This window comes from Bubalus bubalis, chromosome 15, assembly GCF_019923935.1.
Source record: "Bubalus bubalis isolate 160015118507 breed Murrah chromosome 15, NDDB_SH_1, whole genome shotgun sequence".
Taxonomy (NCBI): domain Eukaryota; kingdom Metazoa; phylum Chordata; class Mammalia; order Artiodactyla; family Bovidae; genus Bubalus; species Bubalus bubalis.
Window position 1 is genome coordinate 58981338 of NC_059171.1, and position 21526 is coordinate 59002863.

Consider the following 21526-nt stretch of genomic DNA (forward strand, 5'->3'; position numbering starts at 1 on the left):
AAAGGAAGGTGTTAGTTGCTCAGTCATGTCTGACTCTATGTGACCCCATGGGCTGTAGACCTCCAGGCTCCTCTGTCCATGGGATTCTCCAGGCAAGAATACTGGAGTGGGTTGCCATGCCCTCCTCCAGGGGCTCTGCCCGACCCAGGGATTAAACCCACATCTCTTGCATGACAGGCAGATTCTCTACCACTGAGCCACCTAGGCAGCCCGACGCTAGTACTAGAAGTGTTACAAATGAACATTTCTCAGAATTCTAAAGACACATCCAACAAGCAGGAGTGAAAGTGGGGTAGAGAGGGAAGGAAAACAGTTCTTCTGTTTCCCAGAACACTGAGGCATCAGAACTTAGTAACTTAAACACTACATATACGTCACTGAGAAGGTGCCATGCTTATACTGCATGGAGTTCATCTCCAGAATGCACGAAAGTGATCAGCTCAGTGGTGCTGTTTCTATCTTTCATGCAGAAATGAACACAAGTATAATGAGGTGGACTGGGTCAGACACAAGAACATCCATGTCATCAATCAACACGTGCACACACGTTCCAAGAGAAACACCCATTGCCACCTCCAAGGACCTGTCCTTCGAAGGTCTACTAGGAAACACAACCCTAATGCCTTCCCCCTGAAAGTGCAGCTCCATCCCAAGTATGAAGCAGGGGGACATTTACAGTGCTTTACAGCTGCTTTTTCATACATCACCTGAGCAGAGAAGTCAATCAGCTTCGGAAGCAGCACCTTGCCCCCCTCATCGCTCTTTAGGAAATCCAGCAAACTGCCTGTTGATGAAGAAGAGCGAATCAGTGCAGTTCAAACATGCACACACACAAAGAAATCCAAACAAAATGCAAATGATCATTCCGACTGGCAGGGCAGGGAGGGCGGACCAGGTGAAATGACTGCTTTACCACTCTGTGAGGTCACAGTGCCTTTTCCTGATGTTGGTCAAACCCAGTTCCCTCTAACCTGTCCCCTTTGACCTGTTGTGAGATGTACACGAGCTCCAGGTAAGAAAGGGTGATGGTGGATGCTCCTTTTCTTGCTACAGAGCATTTGTACCCGCCACCATGGCACGCGTCCTGCAGGGCTTCTCTGGGACAGAAACCAGCCTGTCCTCCCAGCTGTGCTCTCCATGCCCACAGCAGGCACTCATCCATGCCCAGCATGGCTCTCAGGCACCACCCAGGTGCCCAGTGAGGATGTGATGAACCAACTGTGCTTTGGAGGAAAGTGAGATATCACTTAAAAGGGAGCAAGTGTGCCCACCGGCATCGTCTGCAGCATCCCTGGACTTCATCTCTAAAACACGCCCTGTTCCTTCTTCTGGAACTTGTAGCACCAACTTGAGGGTGACCTTGGGCAAATTCTGTACCTTGTCTGAGCCCCTGTCAAGTGGGCAGTTCCCAGGAACTCTGCCACAGTCCATGGGAGGAGGGGTTTAAAGCACGTGCCAGGGTGATGGCAGGTAGTGAGCGCTCAGTGGATCCATAACACAGAACGGCGGTGCTCAGCCTAGACTGCTGGGAATATGAGTGCGCTCCTCAGGGAGGACACCAGGCGCCATCTAGCATATAGTAACTGCTCAGTACAAGGTGGGCACTGCTACCACTTACATTTATGGTTAAGAACACTATTAGTTAATCAATCCCACAGGTATCTATGAACTCCTGCTTAAGCGTCTGATCCTGAGCCTGGTTCCTGAACGGCAGCAACCTAATAGGTAATAGGGCTTTTCCAAAATATATTTATCTTTTTATATTCATTTTCTTGGCTGTGCTGTATGGGCTGCTCTCTAGTTGCGGTACACGGGCTTCTCATTGCAGTGGCCTCTCTTGTTGTGAAGCATGGGCTCTCGGTGCATGGGCTTCAGTAGTTGTGGCTCCTGGGCTCCAGAGCACAGGCTCAGTATCTGTGGCGCATGGGCTGAGTTGCTCCGTGGAATGTGGGATCTTTCAGGATCAGGGATAGAACCCGTGTCTCCTGCACTGGCGGGAGAATTCTTTACCACTGAACCACCAGGGAAGCCCTGATAGGGCTTAAAAAAATATTCTTTTTCAGAAGGACTCCAGGGGATATTAATATTCTGAAATATATTAAATAAGAAAATGCAATATTCATCTTTCTAACCTATTCAGTTATGGCATCACACTGTAATCTCCATTCTCAGGAGGTCACTGTTAGTTCTGGATGATGGCTTAGGTATCATCTTCGTTCCTTCTGAAGATTCTTTAGAAATCAGGGGCAGTTAAATTAGCATTTCTCCTCAGCTGGAGGAAGAAGGATGATGACTTAAGATCCTTGATCTGACGGGGACAGCAGTGGGAGAAAAGATGGCTTCTTGAAACCTCTTCTTCAGGGATTCTGTGATGATGCAGGAACTTGACCTTGACAAGTTTTTCAAATATTTACGTTTTAAAGTGTCATTCTGAACATTTAGATAATGCTAAAGAGGACAAGGAACTGGTTTTCAATTTTGAGAACTCACAATTGGAACCCAAAACAATAATACTCATATTTGATATCTGTATTTACTTATTTGACAAGTATGTCTGGGGGGCCGTCTAAGTTTAGGGTCTCATTCTTGAGGCCAGCAGGTACATGGAGACAACTGCACAGAAACTGGGAAGACAACATATTCATTTTATAACAGATGACTTCCAGTGACGTGGCTTATGAAAGGGCTTTATTGTCCTGTGTTTTCTGATGTTTTTGTAATAAGCCTGCATGCTAAGTCGCTTCAGTTGTGCCAACTCTTTGTGACCGCATGGATTCTAGCCCACCAGGCTCCTCTGTCCATGGGATTCTCCAGGCAAGAATACTGGAGTGGGTTGTCATTTCCTCCTCCAGTGGATCTTCCCAACCCAGGGATCAAACTGACATTTCTTATGTCTCCTGTATTGGCAGGCGGGTTCTTTACCACTAGTGCCACCTGGAAAGCCCTTGTAACGAGCCTGCTGTTGATAGTCTGAATTATCTGAGGAATCTCTGAATGTCTAAGTGTTCTCCTTTCCGAGGGCTGGGCCATCACACGCCCGGGTGTCCTTTCTGAGGGCTGGGCCATCACACGCCCGGGTGGAGGCGGGCACTCACCCTTGGCCATGTACTCAGTGATGATGTAGATGGGCTCCTCTCTGGTGACCACAGCATACAGCCGCACCAGCTTGTCGTGCTGCAGTGTCTTCATGAGGTTGGCCTCCTCCAGGAACGCCTGCACAGACATTGTGCCTGGCTTCAGTGTTTTTACAGCCACTTTGGTGCTGTTGTTATAGTAACCTAGGGAGGGAAAAGAAGGCAGGTCGTGATTCATCAAAAACTTCATGCAGACTTAGAAGAATATTTAGCTACAGACAGAAAAAACTTCTATAAACTCTATAGTGTTAACATTATCTAAAACCTTTAGGGACTTCCCTGGTGGTCCAGTGGCTAAGATGCTGAGCTCCCAATGCAGGGGACCCAGGTTTGATCCCTCGTCAGGGAACTAGATCCCACATGACACAACTAAGAGTTTGAGCCTTTGACTGTGTGGATCACAATAAACTGTGGAAAATTCTGAAAGAGATGGGAATACCAGACCACCTGACCTGCCTCTTGAGAAACCTGTATGCAGGTCAGGAAGCAACAGTTAGAACTGGACGTGGAACAACAGACTGGTTCCAAATAGGAAAAGGAGTACGTCAAGGCTGTATTTTGTTACCCTGCTTATTTAACTTATATGCAGAGTACATCATGAGAAATGCTGGGCTGGAGGAAGCACAAGCTGGAATCAAGATTGCCAGGAAAAATATCCATAACCTCAGATATGCAGATGACACCACCCTTATGGCAGAAAGTGAAGAAGAACTAAAGAGCCTCTTGATGAAAGTGAAAGAGGAGAGTGAAAAAGTTGGCTTAAAGCTCAACATTCAGAAAATGAAGATCATGGCATCTGGTCCCATCACTTCATGGCAGATAGATGGGGAAACAGTGGAAACAGTGTCAGACTTTATTTTTCTGGGCTCCAAAATCACTGCAGATGGTGATTGCAGCCATGAAATTAAAAGACGCTTATTCCTTGGAAGGAAAGTTATGACCAACCTAGACAGCATATTCAAAAACAGAGACATTACTTTTCCAACAAAGGTCCGTCTAGTTAAGGCTGTGGTTTTTCCAGTTGTCATGTATGGATGTGAGAGTTGGACTATAAAGAAAGCTGAGCACCGAAGAATTGATACTTTTGAACTGCGGTGTTGGAGAAGACTCTTGAGAGTCCCTTGGACTGCAAGGAGATCCAACCAGTCCATCCTAAAGGAGATCAGTCCTGGGTGTTCATTGGAAGGACTGATGTGGAAGCTGAAACCCCAATACTCTGGCCAACTGATGCGAAGAGCTGACTCATTGGAAAAGATCCTGATGCTGGGAAAGATTAAGGGCAGGAGGAGAAGGGGACGACAGAGGATGAGATGGTTGGATGGCATCATCGACTCGACGGACATGGGTTTGGGTGGACCCTGGGAGTTGGTGATGGACAGCGAGGCCTGGGGTGCTGCGATTCATGGGGTCGCAAAGAGTCAGACACGACTGAGCGACTGGACTGAACTGAACTGAACTGAACTGAACTAAAGATCTCACACACTGCAACTAAAAAGATCATGCATGCTGCAACGAAGGCCTGGTGCGGACAAATAAATAAGTGCTTAAAAAATGATAATAAAAAGAAAAACAAAACCTATATATGTAACATTAGGGGGCTTCCCTGGTAGCAGCTCAGCTGGAAAAGACTCCACCTGCAATGCAGGAGACCCTGGTTTGACTCCTGGGTCGGGAAGTTCCCCTGGAGAAGGGATAGGCTATCCACTTGAGTATTCTTGGGCTTCCCTGGTGGCTCAGATGGCAAAGAATCAGTCTGCAATGCCAGAGATCTGGGTTCAATCCCTGGGTTGGGAAGATCCCCTGGAGAAGGAAATGCAACCCACTCCAATATTCTTGCCTGAAGAAGCGCATGGACAGAGGAGCCTAGTGGGCTACACACAGTCCATGGGGTCTCAAAGAGTCAGACATGAACTTGGTCGCAAAATGACTGAGTGACTAAGCGCAGCACAGCATGTAACATTAGGGGCAACTAAGTAAAGAGTATATGAGAATTCTTTGTATCATCTTTACCAAAAAACTTAAAATTATTCTAAAATCAAAAGGCTTTTATAAAACAATGGTAAAACAAAACTCCATATGCACTGTACCATTTTCTCTAATTAATTTGATTTTCTGTTTCATTAGATTTTTTCTAATTGATAAAATGTTTTTTATCCCAAGACAAAAAACCCCACACACCATAAGTCTATTAGATACTCTTACACACACACACACACACACACACACACACACACACACACTCTCTCTCTGACAACTGTCTGGAAGAAAATACACCAGAATACACTGAGTACTGGCTTAATTACGAGTGATTTAAATTTTGCTCACCATACCTTTAACTCTTTACCAACTTTACTACAATGAATATGCATTATTTTTATAATCAGAAAGAAAAGCTTTGCCCTTGAAAATACTTTACTAACTCTAAAGTACAAAGAATACACAGGAATCAAATAAGTATTTCTCAAAGTTTTCAAAGAGAACTGGACACAGTGATTCTATGCAAAGGAAGGGCTCTGGGTTGAGCCACCTGGGAACCCCTGCCTGCCCCACGCCATCTCACCCAGGAGACACAGCAGGAGTGCAGACAGCCCAGCAAGGAAGATGACCGTCTGGCTCGGTTAACCACAGCATTTCCCACGCTGTCTCAACCTCAGAACACATCTTCATGTACCTTTTATCTTCCAGAACACACTTCGGGAAATACCGCCTCCTTAATATAGTTCCCCCAAGGCACTGATTTTCTGGGACCTGCCTCCATGATGTGGTTACTTTTTCTTGCTTTAAGATTACTTTTGATGTGGACCATTTTTAAAGTCTTTATTGAATTTGTTAAATATTGTCTCTGTCTTCTGTTTTGGCTTTTCGGCCGTGAGGCAGGTGGCATCTTAGCTCTCCAACCAGGGATCGAACCCGTCCCCCCTCCATTGGAAGGTGAAGTCTTGACCATTGGACTGCCAGGGAAGTTCCCAATGATGTGCTTACTTTGGAGCTTGATTTTCTCCTGGAAAAGCCTTTTCTTGGTGGTTTGGAAAGCATAGAGGTAATCACACGCAGCTTTTCTTTCTGTTTCAATAGTTCTCTTGGAAAGACAGGAAAAGGTGAGGATGGAGTGGCAGATGGTCACCACGAATCACCCTCAAGGTCACCTCTACCTGGTGTGTGACAGCCTAACAGCCCCAGGCCCAAGAGAGACAAACACCTAAGGAACAGTGATGTGGAAACGTCCAGTCCCTTTTCAGGTCACACGATTATCAGTACACACACAGCTTACGCTCAGTGAAAACCAACGATGGTGGTCTCCAGAGGACTTCCCTGGTGTGGTTAAGCATCCACCTGCCAATGCAGGGGACGTGGGTTCAATCTCTGGTCTTGGAAGATTCCACATGTCGTGGAGCCACTAAGCTGTGTGCCACAACTAGTGAGCCTGTGCTCTGGAGCCCTCGTGCTTCAACAAGAGGAGCCCCCTCACTGCAACGAGAGAAAGCAACGAAGACCTAGAGAAGCCAAAAATAAATTAAAAAAAAAATCTCCAGGAGAAAGAAACCACCACCCAGCAAGACAAAAATGACAAAGTCTGACCATCTTGAGTGCTGGCAGTGCTGGCCCCTTAGCAGGACAGCTGGGGCAATTCCTGCAGGTCCTTTCTGGGTTCTCTTCTGAGCATCGCTGAAACTGAGTTGTAAAGCTTCTATCTTCAACAGTATCCTCAATGGCCCTGGAAGGATGCTGACAGAGCAGGCTCTCTTCTAGAGCAGTTATATTGAGTGACCACCCACCTGACCATGAACCTGTGTACACTGGTGGGGAGGGTGTAACCCAGAACAGCGCTTTAGAAACAAAGACTGCAGCATTTATTGGAGCTGAGGGCTTCCCAGGTGGCTCAAGTGGTCAAGAATTCGATCCCTGGGTCGGGAAGATCCACTGAAGAGGAAATGGCAATCTACTCCAGTAATTTTGCCTGGGAAATCCCATGGACAGAGGAGCCTGGTGGGCTATGGTCTGTGGGGTCTCAAAGAGTCAGACATGACTGAGGGGCTGAGCACTGGAACTGAAGATCCGTATACCTGTGATCCAGTAAATCCTCCCTGGTCATCTAGAGAAACTCATGTACCCTGGCACCAACCAGTGCAAAAACGTTCACAGTAGCCTGTTCCTAATAGCCAGAACGGGGGAGTAACTCCAATGCCATTGATAAATAGTAGGGTTTCTTTTATATAAAGTTTAAAACAGGGCAAAAGTAAACTACTCTGGGTGCACACAGCCCCATACACAAAAGCAGCAGAACTACAAAGAAAAGTCAGGAAATGATCACAAAAGCCAGACTAGCAGCTGCCTTCGGGAGACAGGTGGGGTTGTGGTCAGGAAGGGGAGCACAGGGGCTTCGGGTGTGATTCAGTGGTCACCACACAGGTTTTCATGTTGTCAGTAGCTGTGAAAGCGAACGTTCATGTGGTAGGCACTTTTCCGTCTGCTTCTTATACTGCATGTTAAAGCAACAGAAGAGAAAGAAGCAGGGGTAGCTAGTCTCCTTTTGTCATCACAAAAGCCATGGGACTCACCGAGACTTTTCACAGAACATGAAGTTATGGGTCAAGGATGAAGAAAAAAAAATGCTCTCCAAGCGTAGGGGAAAAAAATCACCAGGAAATACTGCAGCTGCTAAAGATATTAAAAATGCTGATAAGGAGTTTGAAAAGAGTAGCAATTAAAGCAGCTGTGTCAAACCCAACTCTAGGAGGACAGCAGCTTCCACTCATGGCTGCTTAGGGCTGTGACGTTTGCATGACAGGGCAGCTTTCCATCTACACCAAAGGCATGAGTTTTACTCAGCGCTAAGCATCAAATCGTACTTTACCAATACACTGCCCAGTATTGGCAGGTTCACGGGGGTCACAGAGATGTGGCATGACAGATGGAAATATACACATGCTGCTATTAAGTCGCTTCAGTCGTGTCCGACTCTGTGCGACCCCATGGACGGTAGCCCACCAGGCTTCCCCATCCCTTGGATTCTCCAGGCAAGAACATCGGAGTGGTTGCCATTTCCTTCTCCAATGCATGAAAGTGAAAAGTGAAAGTGAAAGTGAAGTCATGTCTGACTCTTAGTGACCCCATGGACTGCAGCCTACCAGGCTCCTCCGCCTATGGGATTTTCCAGGCAAGAGTACTGGAGTGGGTTGCCATTGCCTTCTCCATACACATGCTACTATGTATAAAACAGATGAACAATAAGGACCCACAGGGAACTCTACTCAATATTTTATAATGACCTGTAAGTGAAAAGGGCTCAGAGGTTAGAGTGTCTGCCTGCAATGCGGGAGACCTGGGTTCAATCCCTGGGTCGGGAAGATCCCCTGGAGAAGGAAATGGCAACCCACTCCAGTATTCTTGCCTGGAGAATCCCATGGATGGAAGAGCCTGGTAGGCTACAGTCCATGGGGTCGCAAAGAGTCGGACATGACTGAGCGACTTCACTAAGGGAAAAGAATCTGAAGAAAGATTCTTATATATAACTGAATCGCTTTGCTGGACACCTGAAACTACCACAACACTGTAGATCAACTGTACTTGAATAAAAAATAAATTTGTAATAATAAATAAATAAAAGGAAGCTGCAAAAATAATTTTTTTTAAATCTTTTGAAGGAAGTAAATAATTTCTTGTGGGTGCCGCTCTGCCATAGGTAAAGCAGAGAGTGCTCCAATGCAGGTGTGGCTGCCTTGCTATACCACAGGATGAAGGTGGTTTCTTTAATACGAAAAGATGAATGCAGTTGTTTTAGAAGTCATTCAATATAGTTGGCTCCCATGAAGATGGATCAAGCAAACTTCAACGCAAAATCAGTTTCCTTTCTTTCCCAAAGTCTCTTCAGAGGCCGAGCGGGAACAGGAAATGTCACCCTTTGTGTCACTCATGGGTCAGTTCCCTCAGTGTCCAGCGGCCTGAAGAGGAAAACGGGTCCCTGAACCAGACGGCCGAGGATCACACGGACCAGAGGAAACAGCTTGAGGGACAAACTCCTCTCTCTTTTCTCCCCACCCCTGCTCCCCCAGATCAGGGCATTTCCTAGTATTTGTCCACTGTGCTTCGGACCAAAAAATCCAGACCATAAATTGTGCCTGGGAGCCTCTGAGCCATTTCTCACGCTTCACGATAATGTTCACTTACTTGATTAAAAGGGATGCAATTTTTAATCTGCTGTCCTTTTTCTATTCATGAGCAAAGCCAGCCAGCTTATTTATCCCTCGAGAAGTTAAAGCTAATTGCCAGCAGCTCTAAACTGCACAGACAGACCTCGCTTTTACACGGAGCCTTGGTCGGAATGAGACGTGCAGACACACATGGGAGGGGCGCATCCTTTGACCTGATTCGTAGCACATCACTCCCCACTGTTCTTTTGGTTTTATTTCCAGCATTCCCCTGCTAAGTGCATTCAACAAATTGACGTAATTTCAGCAGTGAAGGAAGAGCTCCCTGGCTGGCAGCCAGGTTTACAGAACCACACTTGCACAAGACCCCAGATCAAAACTATTTTTCTCCTCTTCTTTCTTTTCCTTCCTTCTCTCCCTCCCTCTCTTTCTTTTCTTTCTTTAATACAAAACTGGGGGAAAGCACCATTTAAAAACAAACAACTTTCAGCATCAACATTCCAGCGGTAATGTTATACCATAGTCTTGCAATATGTTACTTTTGGGAGAAACTGAGTAAAGGCTATATGGGACCTCTCTGTATTATTTCTTTTACACCTACAATAGCTTTATTGAAATACAATTTATATGCCACATTACTTTCCCATTTAAAACATACCATTCATTGGTTTTGGTATATTTCAATTTGTGGTACCATCACCACAATCAATTATAAGGACATTTTCATGTCCCCACCCCTCAAAAATGGTACCTATTAACAATTACACTGCCATCGCCCCCCACCCCGACCTGAACCAACCACTCATTTCCTTTGTCTCTACAAAACTGTCTTTTACAGACATTTCACATAAATGGGAGTCATATAACACATGATCCTTTGTCTCTGGTTTCTTTTCTTTATTATTGTGTTTTCAAGAGTCAGCCATGTAGCGTGTGTCAGGACTTTCTTTTAATTACCAAATAATATTCCATTGCAAGGAAACACCACATTTTGTTTATCTGTTCATCAACTGATGGACATTTTGGTTGTTTACACTCTTTGGTTATTATGAATAACGCTCTTACTTATGAACAGTTGTGTAAAAATGTTTGTGTGAACAGATGTTTTCATTTCTGTATTATTGCAGACAACTGTGTGTGAATCCATAGTTATCTCAAAATAAAAAGTTTAATTGAAAATACCCAAGAAACAGCTCATGTTGAGGGGGGAAATTCTGGGTAATTTCTCCCCTCTATTTCATAGTCTTGGCTCTAATTTATCATACTATCTTCATAATATAATTATTTAAAATAATAACAACTGTTCTTAAATGCTGTCAACTATATTAAATGATTACTTGCATCACCTCATCCTGTTTTTACACCATCCCTATTTTATTGTTGCTGAGCCACTTGAGAGTAAGCTGCTATTGTTCTGTTTGATTTTAAGGAGGTCTACCAGATTTCTCTATTTTTAATGTAACATTTTAATTCCCTACTATAACTGATGTATTCATTACCTTAGGGGAGATTCTTTAAAATTGTTTAAATATCCAAAAGCACTTTCCCCACATGGTTTCAGAATCACGTGCTCATCTGATTCTCATCCCTCTTAGAGGCCATCACCTCTCTAAAAGCTGCAGCCATCTGTCCTCTGACCTGCCTCCACCCTCCCCGGTGCCCCCACCCCACCCCAAATATGGTTACTCCAACTTCTGGCTCAGTCTGGGAACTAGGGACTTTGCCCTCCCTCCATGGCCTGTAGGCAATAATGGAACCAACCATCACTCTGTACCCCTGAGGGATGCAGGAAGACACAGCATTGCTTAGTACTTAGATGCTATTCGTGACCCAGGGCATAATCTGGACCAAGCCATGGGAAACATTGGGAAAGCCAAATGAGAAACATTCTACAAAAGGACAAACCTGTCATGAAAGATGGAGACAGGCCAAGGGACTCTTCCAGATTCAAGGAGACTACAGACAGGTCAGTTAAAAGCAAACTCTAGATCCCAACAGCCCTGGGGACAACACTGGGACAATGGGGAGAATTAGGATGTCGACTCGACACTAGACTCTGCGGATCAATGCAGAACTTCCTGAATGTGACCACCGTGTGGCATGAGACCACAGCCCTTCTCTGAGGAGATGCCTGCATGAGTATTCAGGGGTGAAGGTCGTCGCGTCTGCACCTTACTATCAAGTGGCTCCACAAAAATAAAACATGTCTGTGTGTGTATATATAGAAATGATACAGGAAATACAGCAAAATATTAACTGGTGAATCTAGGTGAAGAATATACAATGTATATTATACCTGCTCCTATTCTGTGGACTTGGAAAAAATATATTAAGGAATAAATGCAAATATCTCAGGGGAGAAAGAGGTGACAATTTTTTTTTAAATGAGTAGATCCCAGTTAAGACAGTTCCTTAAAAAGTTAAGCACAGAATGGTGTGACTCAGCAATTTCACTGCTAGGAGAATGTATATCCGTAAGAAAATGAAAACACCTGTCCACACAATAATTTCCATATGAATGTTCAAAGAAGCATTATTCATAATAGCCCAAAGATGGAAACAAGCCAAAGGTCCACCAACAGATAAGTAGATAAGCTGTGGCATACCCATACAATGGAATAGTGTTCGCTCATAGAAGAAAGAAATTCTGACAGATGTGGGTGAACCTTGAGGACATCATGCTGAGGGAGATAAGCCAGACACAAAAGGACAAATGTATGTAGGATCCCACTGACGTGAGAGCCCTAGAGTATTACAGTCATAGAGACAGGAAGTAGAGTGGTGTCCAGGGGCTGGGGAAGTGGGGGTGGGGGTAGGTGTGTGCATTATGGGTACAGGGCTTCCTTCTGGACTGATGGAAATATTCTGGAACTAAATAGAAGTGGTGACTGTACAACAATGTGAGTGTGAATTGTTCACTTTAAAATGACTGACCTTATGTTACATGAATTTTACTTCAATAAGAAAGGAAAGGTGGACAGAGCAAGGAGGAGGAGGTGATGATTTAGGCAGCAGAGTGGGAGCAGAGACACACCTAGAGCAAGATCACGCCCCTGGTCTGTGGACCCGACCGGAAACAGGGTGCCACGTACTCACACAGATCCCAGTGAGCAAGGCGAGGCTGTGCAATCATGATTTAGCCTGATTCCATTATCATGTTTCCAGAGAATTACAGCACAGTAAGAATTTATTATGGACTTCTCAGGTGGTGCTAGTGGTAAAGAACCTGTCTGCCATTACAGGAGATGCAAGAGACGCAGGTTTGATCCCTGGGTTGGGAAGATCCTCTGGAGGAGGGCATGACAACCCACTCCAGTGTTCTTGCCTGGAGAATCCCATGGACAGAGGAACCTGGTGGCCTACGGTCCGTAGGGTCGCAAAGAGTCAGACTCGACTGAGCGACTGAGCACAGGCACACAACCCAACTGTACCTTTCCCTGAGATGCCTGCACTTAACCGTATGTCCAAAGAATCTGCTGAGGAGAGTCAGGGAAGAGTAGACAGATAAACCAGGATATGCACCCACTGCCCCTTCCTTGTAAACATTCATTCAACAAAAGAATGCCTAAGTCTCGAGGAAGATTAAGAGTCTAATCATGAGGACTGTGTGGGCTTGTTCTTGGCACCAGGGATACAGAGAGAAATGAAAGCATCAATGCTTCTGAGAAAACTGATAGAAATCAGCTGGAGCCCTTATTTCTCCAGAAGAGACTCAGGCTCCAGAGCCACACACTCACCCATCCAGACTTCCCCGAACTGCCCGGCGCCCAGCCTCTTCACCAGCTTGATGGACTCTCGGGGGATCTCCCAAGCATCCTTGTCCCATGGCTTCTGTGGTTTGGGGCTAATGCACGCCTTCTCCAATCTCCGGCACAAGCCATCTGACTGCTCTAATTTCAAAGAGAAAGTAAATGTGGAAAAAGTCATCCTTTGTATTTTACCAGTATCTACAGAGAAATCTGGACTATGAGTTTTATCATTTCCAACTCGCCAAGGTCTACAAACTTAAAACGTTTATGGGGGTCTCTTCTGTGTAATCATGACTTGAAATTCTTAAATGAAAGACAATTTAAGAGGCACTTGATTTGATTCATCAATAATATTAATCTATGAAAATAAAAACAATAAAATAAATAGACAAACACAGGCTGGCAGGTTGTCACACTTAATAGACTATAATTTTAATTACTGAGTCCGTGTAAACTCTTCAGGGCACAATGGTGGGAACTTGGTCAGGTCACCAGGGGACACTTCCCCTCCCTGCCCAGCCTCAGAACAGGGCCGGGGCTCCACAAGTACTCAACACATATGCCAGATGAATAACTTGATGGGGCTAACAGAGGGGGAAGGACTTACTACTCTAGAGTACTTGCTCTCTCCATATTTGGGGACATAAGCAAATTTTATGTGTATTACCTTAGAGCAGCTTGAAGAAATAAGCAGTAACAGCTTCCCACTACAACTGACCTCAAACATAAAGGGAAAGTACCTAAAGGCTATTCACGGGGTCAGCCTAGCAAGGTTGTAGAGCAGACTGGGGACGAAGGACCACTGCCTGGCCACTTCTAATTGTTTTGGTGTTACTGTTGTAATTTCTGTTTTCTTTTACCAAGGGTACGTATTACTTTTACACACACACATACACATGTCTAGACTAGAATGCAGATCTACAGATCTGCATTCCTAGTCTGGATATTAAAAGATGTGTTGTAAAGTTATGCACTATATGAAAATAATATTCATTTCTATCTTTGTAATTTTTGAACATTAACTGTTAAACAGCAGAAGCTAGGTGGGAAAGACTAAGATAATTATTCACAAAGATCAAATCTGACTTTGAATGTTTGTGTGTGCTCAGCTGCTCAGTCGTGTCCAACTCTCTGTGGCCCCATGGACTGTAGCCCACCAGGCTCCTCAGGCCATGGACTTTTCGAGGCAAGAATACTGGAGTGGGTTGCCATTTCCTCCTCCAGGGGATCTTCCCAACCCACAGACTGAATGGGTGTCTCTTGTGTCTCCTGCATTGGCAGGTGGGTTCATTACCACTAGTGCCACTGTTGAATGTATAGTTATAGGTTACTTTAGGACCAGTTATAGAATATGATCCTGCAACTTTATCCAAAAGAAATATCATTCTTCTTGCTAAAGAGGCTACCAGGAAAACTACTAGAGTTCATCAATGAATTCTATAAAGTTGCAGGATACAAAAATTTTTTATGTAAGTTTGACATCATATATTTATCATAACAGATGTATCTTTCTTTTCTTGTCTGACCTTGTGTTTTCACTTACTTTGATAATGCTTAATCATGTCACTGATACAAGGAAAAGTGATTCGTGGGGAGATGTAATAACCCCCATTGTCCAGACTTCTGATTTTGTAGTGCTTAATCACATCGCCGTGCACGGGGTCATAGTCTCTGACAGACAGAGAGTAACTTCCTGCAGAGGAAGAAGTACAAGCAAAGATTACACTTATATTTTGTAAACAAGATTGGCATTATGGGGAGGGAAGTGTTGGGAGTTTGGGATTAGCAGATGAAACTATGACACATAGGATGGATAAACAACACGGCCCTACTGTATAGAACAAGGAAGTATATTCAATAACCTGTGATAAACCAGAATAGAAAAGAGTATGAAAAAGACATATATGGATAACAGAATCACTTGGCTGTAAAGCTGAAATTAACACAACACTGTAAATCAACTATACTTCAATAATACGAGGTCTGCCCACAATTCTTTTTTAACAGAATTCTAGAATCATTTCTAAGAATGATTTCCTAAACAGCATTTGATAAGAGACCTTATGTCACTTCCTACCTTTTAAAGTCTCACTTTCTCTGATAAGGAAAGCTCCAGCGCTGTTCCCTGGGGCCAGAAGCTGCCTTTCTGCATCCTTCCTGGTTATATCCTTGAAAAACCACCTGTGAAGACATATTAACATCCCAAGGCTGTTGTAATCCCGGGGAGAAAAAAAGATGAAAAAGCAAGAAATCCAGCATGTCACACAGAACCATTCCAGACCACTCCAGGTGAGGACTCACTCTTCAGTTTCCAAGGTGTTGACTTTGGCCACATAGTTGCTGGGAATGAAGCCTTCTTTCTTTGTCGAAATGGACTTGGCTTTCCACCACTCTCCGTGCCTGGAATAGAAACCCGCATCAGAAAGGGTTTGTTGGACTTCCCTGATGGTACAGTGGTTAAGAACCACCTTGTAATGCAAGGGATGTGAATTCAATCCCCCGTCAGGGAACTAAGATCCTGCACGCCATGGGGCAGCCAAGCAAGTGCTTGCACCTCCAAGAAAGAGGCCACACGCCACAGCTAAGACTCGACGTGGCCAAATAAATACATATTAAAAAAAGAAAAAAAGGGTTTGTATTCAGTGACTCAAGAATTACAAGAGCAATTGTCTTAAGGTGTTTGTCTTGTGGGGTGTGGGACAGTGGGGAAGACCCTGGGACCCCAGAATGCAGGGGGAAAGTTGATGTGTCCTGATGAAATACAAATATGTTTAGTGATGGACCCAAAGGAAAACAGCCTCATAACTGAAGTGTGGGTCTCTGTGCTCAGAGCTGCTGCATAAGAGTTGGTGAAAATGGTTTCTATCTTGCAGAAGCAGAATTCTTAACTTCCCCAGGGATATCTATAAAATGGGCTTCCCTGGTGGCTCAGAGGGTAAAGAATCTGCCTATAATGCAGGAGACCTGGGTTTGATATGTGGGCTGGGAAGATCCTCTGGAAGAGGGCATGGCAAACCACTCCAGTATTCTTGCCTGGAGAATTCCAAGGAGAGAGGAGTCCATGGGGTCACAAAGAATTGGATACAACTGAATGACTAACACTTTCACTTTTCACACTTACAGAAATGGGAGTCAAGGGAATAAAAGCTCATAGTTCTTAAGTTATAAATGCCTTTGTTGAAATAGCTAGTGTCCATAGGCTGATGCCATGGGAAAAAAAGAAAACCACAAAACAGTCCCAAGCAGATGAGCCTCATCACCACCTCGCATCTCCTTCAAGGCATGGAGCCAGGGAAGGGGCTGGGGAAGGAGGAACGGATGGGTCGCCAACGGATGAGCCTCAGCTGTGTTCCCGTCAGGTTCCCACAACCCAGATGGGACCCTCATCTGGCAAGACATGAAGGACAATTACAACTGGCACTCGGCTGTGGTACACTACACGCCTGTGCCATATTTATAAAATGCACACACACACAAGCCATTTCTGGTTCCCAAGCAAGACACTAAGATACAGAGTTGAAGTGACTTGTCACAGTCACACAGCGATCAAGTGGCAAGGCCAGAATGAGGCTCAAGTTCACATTCAGACAGTAATGGACAACCCCTCTCAGGTACTCAACACCTTATACTTAATAAGGGTCTCTCTCCTCCAGCCAACCAAGGGTCTCCTGTTGGCGGGCCAAGGTAATGCTATATGAAGAGTAGTAGAATTACTGAAGTTCCTTATTCTCAGCACAGTCCTGAGCCCTGTGAGTCAACCTGCAGGGGTCAAGAAAATGATGTCCAAGCATCTTCACAGAAGCGCTAAGTGCTGAGCAGGGGCTTTCCCCAAGATGACCACTGCCTTGGCACCCCGCCCTGATGACTCACACCCAGTTGGACCCATACACTTGGTGTGAATTTGAGGAAAATAACAAAGTAAAAATGGCATTAAAAGAACATGCAGGGACTTCCCTGGTGGTTCAGCGGTTAGGAATCCACCCGCCAATGCAGGGGACATGGTGTGGATCCCTGGTCCAGGAACTTAGATGCACGTGCTTCAAGGCAATGAAGCCCACACGCCACAACTAGAGAGCCCATGTCCTGCAACTCCTGAAGCCTGTTACACTCTAGAGCCCATGCTCTGCAACAAGAGAAGCCACTGCAGTGAGAAGCCTGTACACTACAACTAGAGAGTTGCCCCTGCTCACAGCAACTAGAGAAAGCCAGAGAGCAGCAACAAAGACCCACCACAGCCGAGAATAAATTTTACAAACATTTTTAAAAAAGAAATGCAAATTCCACATAGATCTAAACCTCTTAAGGCAGCACAGATGGATAAGGAAAGACAATGGTGTTTGGTTTCAAAGGAAAAACTCTTGGGAACTGCTCACAGTAAAGCCTAAGAGGAAAATCCCTCTGGCCCAGCTCCTTCTGGCAGCAATAAGGCTGGAGTTCCATGCCCACCCCCAGAGGGGTGTCTGCCGTGCTGTGCCGCTGGCGGCCAAGCCCGGGAGGGGGATAGGCTTCGGAATTTGGTGCCATAGAAGAGGGACACTTGGCTGCACTTACTGCTCCAGGACTTTCATCTTCTCCCCTTTCTTGAAGGACAAGTCGTCTGGGTGGATGCCATCGTACGGATACAATGCGATCACGATGTCCCCTTGCTCCTCTGGATCTGAAAATGAACAAGGCGAGCGAAGACCTTTAAGAATCCACAGCAGAATATTTAAAATGGATAACCAACAAGGACTGACTGTATGGCAAGGGAACTCTGCTCAATGTCATGTGGCCAGCCTGGAGGGGAGGAGAGTTTTGGGGAGGATGGATACATGTATACATGGCTGAGTCCCTTTGTTCACCTTCCCTGTTCACAACATTGTTAATCAGCTATTCAGTTCAGTTCAGTTCAGTTCAGTCGCTCAGTCATGTCCGACTCTTTGTGACCCCATCAATCGCAGCACGCCAGGACTCCCTGTCCATCACCAACTCCCAGAGTTCACTCAGACTCATGTCCATCGAGTCAGTGATGCCATCCAGCCATCTCATCCTCTGTCGTCCCCTTCTCCTCCTGCCCCCAATCCCTCCCAGCATCACAGTCTTTTCCAATGAGTCAGCTCTTCACATGAGGTGGCCAAAGTACTGGAGTTTCAACTTCAGCATCATTCCCTCCAAAGAAATCCCAGGGCTGATCTCCTTCAGGATGGACTGGTTGGATCTCCTTGCAGTCCAAGGGACTCTCAAGAGTCTTCTCCAACACCACAGTTCAAAAGCATCAATTCTTCGGCACTCAACTTTCTTCACAGTCCAACTCTCACATCCCTACATGACAACTGGAAAAACCATAGCCTTGACTAGATGGACCTTTGTTGGCAAAGTAATGTCTCTGCTTTTCAATATGCTATCTAGGTTGGTCATAATACCCCAATACAAAATAAAAAGTTTTTTAAAAAAAGAATCCACAGCAGAAATGTTGTAACAGCTTGTCATGGGGCACAGAGTGCAGGGATGTACTGAGGAAACAGGCAGCTGGAAAGAAGATGTGTTTTCCTCCCAGATGGCTCGGGGTCCACACGGTCCATGGTTGGCCACACACTGTACACACGGGTACATGCCTGTCATCTCAAATCATAGAGACCTATGACCTCAATGACTTCCAGCTCTAGGTTTAAAATGTGATACACCTGCGCTCACAGCAGCATTGTTTACAAAAGTTAAAAGGAGAAAACCATCCGAAGACACTGTGTATACATACCACAGAATAAAGGAAGCAAAATTCGGACACCTGCTACAACATGGATGAACCTTAAAGACATTATGCTAAGTGACATAAGTCAGCCGCAAAGGACAAATACCATTTGATTCCACTTAGGCGATATCCCCAGAGCCGTCAAACTCATAGAGACAGAAAGTAGAAATGGTGCGTACCAGGGGCCGGGAGGATGGGGGATGGGAGTTTGTGTTTGATGGGCACAGAGTTTCTGTTTGAGATGATGGAAAGTTCATCATCCCAGATGGAGAGATGGACGGATGGAGGTGATGGTTGCACAAAAATGAGAAGGTAGTTAATGTTACTGACCTGAACACTTCCATGGCTAAAATGATAAATTCTATGTTATGTCTATTTTTCCACAATTAAAAAAAAAATTCGGAGACACATAGTTTTTCAAGACAGAAGCCTAGCGTGTCTCCTTTTGCCTGGCAAAACAATAAAAGTATCCTTTTCTACCTCACCCCGCCGCCTGCCCCCCCAAAATCAACAAAAACACCCAGGACAACTATTTTACAGAGACTCGAACAGTAAAGAAACTACCATGGCGTTATGAAAACATACCTTTAGTTTGAAACCTCTGTCCTGGTAAAAGCTGGGAGTCTGCAACCTAAGAGAGAATATTCATTAGAAAAATATTTTCTATGTTTAGCATTTTATGCTTACATTCACACTGTATGCTATGTCATTTTCGAACAGAAGCAAATAGGGTTTAGATTTGTTAATTTTTAAGCCAGAAAGAAGACGAGTGCAGAGGAACAGTCCTGCGGAGCTGTGTTCCGATCCCTGCCTCCTGCCCCAACTATGGAAGGACTTTTCCTTCTTCAGCAGCCACTGGCCTGGGGGTGACAGGACACTTCTGAGCCGCTGCTGATCCAATCGGCTCCCTCCTTCTGATTTGTTACCAGAGCCCAAATATCCTTAGGAGTGGTGGTTTGCCCAGCTCCATGGTGATGTTTCCCCATTCTCCAGCCTTCTATGCAGATGGCAAGGAGTTGACCTGCAGGCAGGTGATGGGGCCTTGGGATCGGCTTTCTTATTCGCTGGGCTTCTTCTTTCTGCCCAGAAGCAGGTGATGAGCTGGACTTTGAGCAGCCATGGATACCAGTGACCAGAGACAGCAGAGCCAAAGATGGAGAGGGGTCCTAGGGGTCACCTGGGTCCTTGGTGACCTTGTGGAAGTGCCACCCAGGTCAGGACTGCTGATCTTTACTTTTCCCAGACTTGTTTTAAAAGCTGCTGTAAGGGCTTGGTCACTGGCAGCTGAGAACAAGTCCTAACAGATCCAGGCTTCCTGTGGCTGACCCCGATTCTGCTATGGGGACAGATGGCATCCCTGTTATTTTAGCTTGGAACTGAATGATCAGGAAGGGCCTGGTGGTACAAAAGGCCACCCCAATCACCTTGGAAATCAAATTCCTTTTTCCTTTGTTGACATGGGGAGGATGTGTGAGACTTCCCAGGCTTTATCGTGTTTCTCTTTGATTAACGTGATTGAACGGAATATGAATCAAAACAGCTTGTACTGAAATTTAAATTTCTGATGGAAGTCAGCCCATCAAATCTCCAGGGGCGGGGAGCAGGGGATTACGTTTTTCTGGTTCAGAAACTCTTGGCTCCAGATGATCTTTCAATACTTATTTCAAGGAGGTCTATACCGATTTTTAAACTCATTCAGATTTGCATAATTAGAATGTATGATCAATTTTAAAGCAGTTAGAGGAAACAATTAGAAGATGAGACACTGATTAAATCATTTTGAAAGCAGCAAGCTGATTTTCAACTATCAAAGAGTCCTTAATTGACAAATGATTGAACACATTCTTCAGAAGGCCAAAACACATGTATAGAACTCATCTGCACCACTCTTCTTCTCTAAATGTCTTTTCCTTAGAGTGTTATTGAATTCGAGTCAGTTCAGCCTTGCTGTCACACAATACAGCCTGTAATCAATCCAGGGGTGTGTTTTGGGCACATCTGGCTGGAACTGAATGTTATCCATGGAATAAGGCCCAACTGCCCAGTTCACAAACCAGGGCACCTGTGACCACAGAAGGTGGAGTGTACTGCGCTCCGGGGGTGCATGAGGGAACTGAGAGATTTCAAACGTGCTTCCTACTTCTGCTTTCTAACTTATCTTTTAACCTCCTTTACTCTTACCAAGAGGAAAAATGGTGCTTAAGTTTGTACTGGTCTCCTTTGCTTTTCTGAATGAAGGACATCGTCTTTCATTACGTTAAAAAAAATATTGGGGGATTTTAAACCATGTAAAATCTACAGCACATGACACTGGAAAAAGTCAGGTCCTTTTTATGACACCTTTGAAGTCTATAACGAGAAAATTATCTGTGACTCCAAGTCCTTGTATCATTTCATTTTCTGTTAGTCATATTTCCATAGCATAGCTCCACGTCTATAACTATTTATGTGATGTGTTTTTGAATATTATATTTATAGGTATTTATAACTAAATTATAAAAGTTATTAATAATCGTGTACATTTTGACTTTCTGTTGTAAAATGACAACACTTTAAAAAATTTTCTTTATTTTTGGCTATGCTGGGTCTTCACTGCTGTGCATGGGCTTTCTCTAGTTACGGGGTTACTCTCTAGTTGCAGTGTACAGGCTTCCCAGTGCAGTGGCTTCTCTTGAGCACGGGTTCTAGGGCCCACAGGCTTAATTGCCCTGTGGCATGGGGGTCCTTCTGGACAGGGGATCAAATCCATGTCCCCTGCATTGGCAG

The 21526-nt window shown here is 44.9% G+C and overlaps 1 protein-coding gene across 4 annotated transcripts in view; it reads right to left on the reverse strand.

Annotated features, from left to right (window-relative positions):
* LYN (LYN proto-oncogene, Src family tyrosine kinase) overlaps nt 1-21526 on the reverse strand; it is a 109914-nt gene that overhangs the window by 25385 nt on the left and 63003 nt on the right. For all 4 annotated transcript variants that reach the window (XM_025265390.3, XM_006041504.4, XM_006041503.4 and 1 more), the window contains exons 3-10: nt 19346-19391; nt 17584-17689; nt 15334-15432; nt 15110-15213; nt 14576-14725; nt 13021-13173; nt 3096-3278; nt 708-784 (exon numbers count right to left, since the gene is read on the reverse strand). In XM_025265390.3, the coding sequence (XP_025121175.1) occupies nt 708-784; nt 3096-3278; nt 13021-13173; nt 14576-14725; nt 15110-15213; nt 15334-15432; nt 17584-17689; nt 19346-19391 (918 nt within the window). The remainder of the gene's footprint in view (nt 1-707; nt 785-3095; nt 3279-13020; nt 13174-14575; nt 14726-15109; nt 15214-15333; nt 15433-17583; nt 17690-19345; nt 19392-21526) is intronic.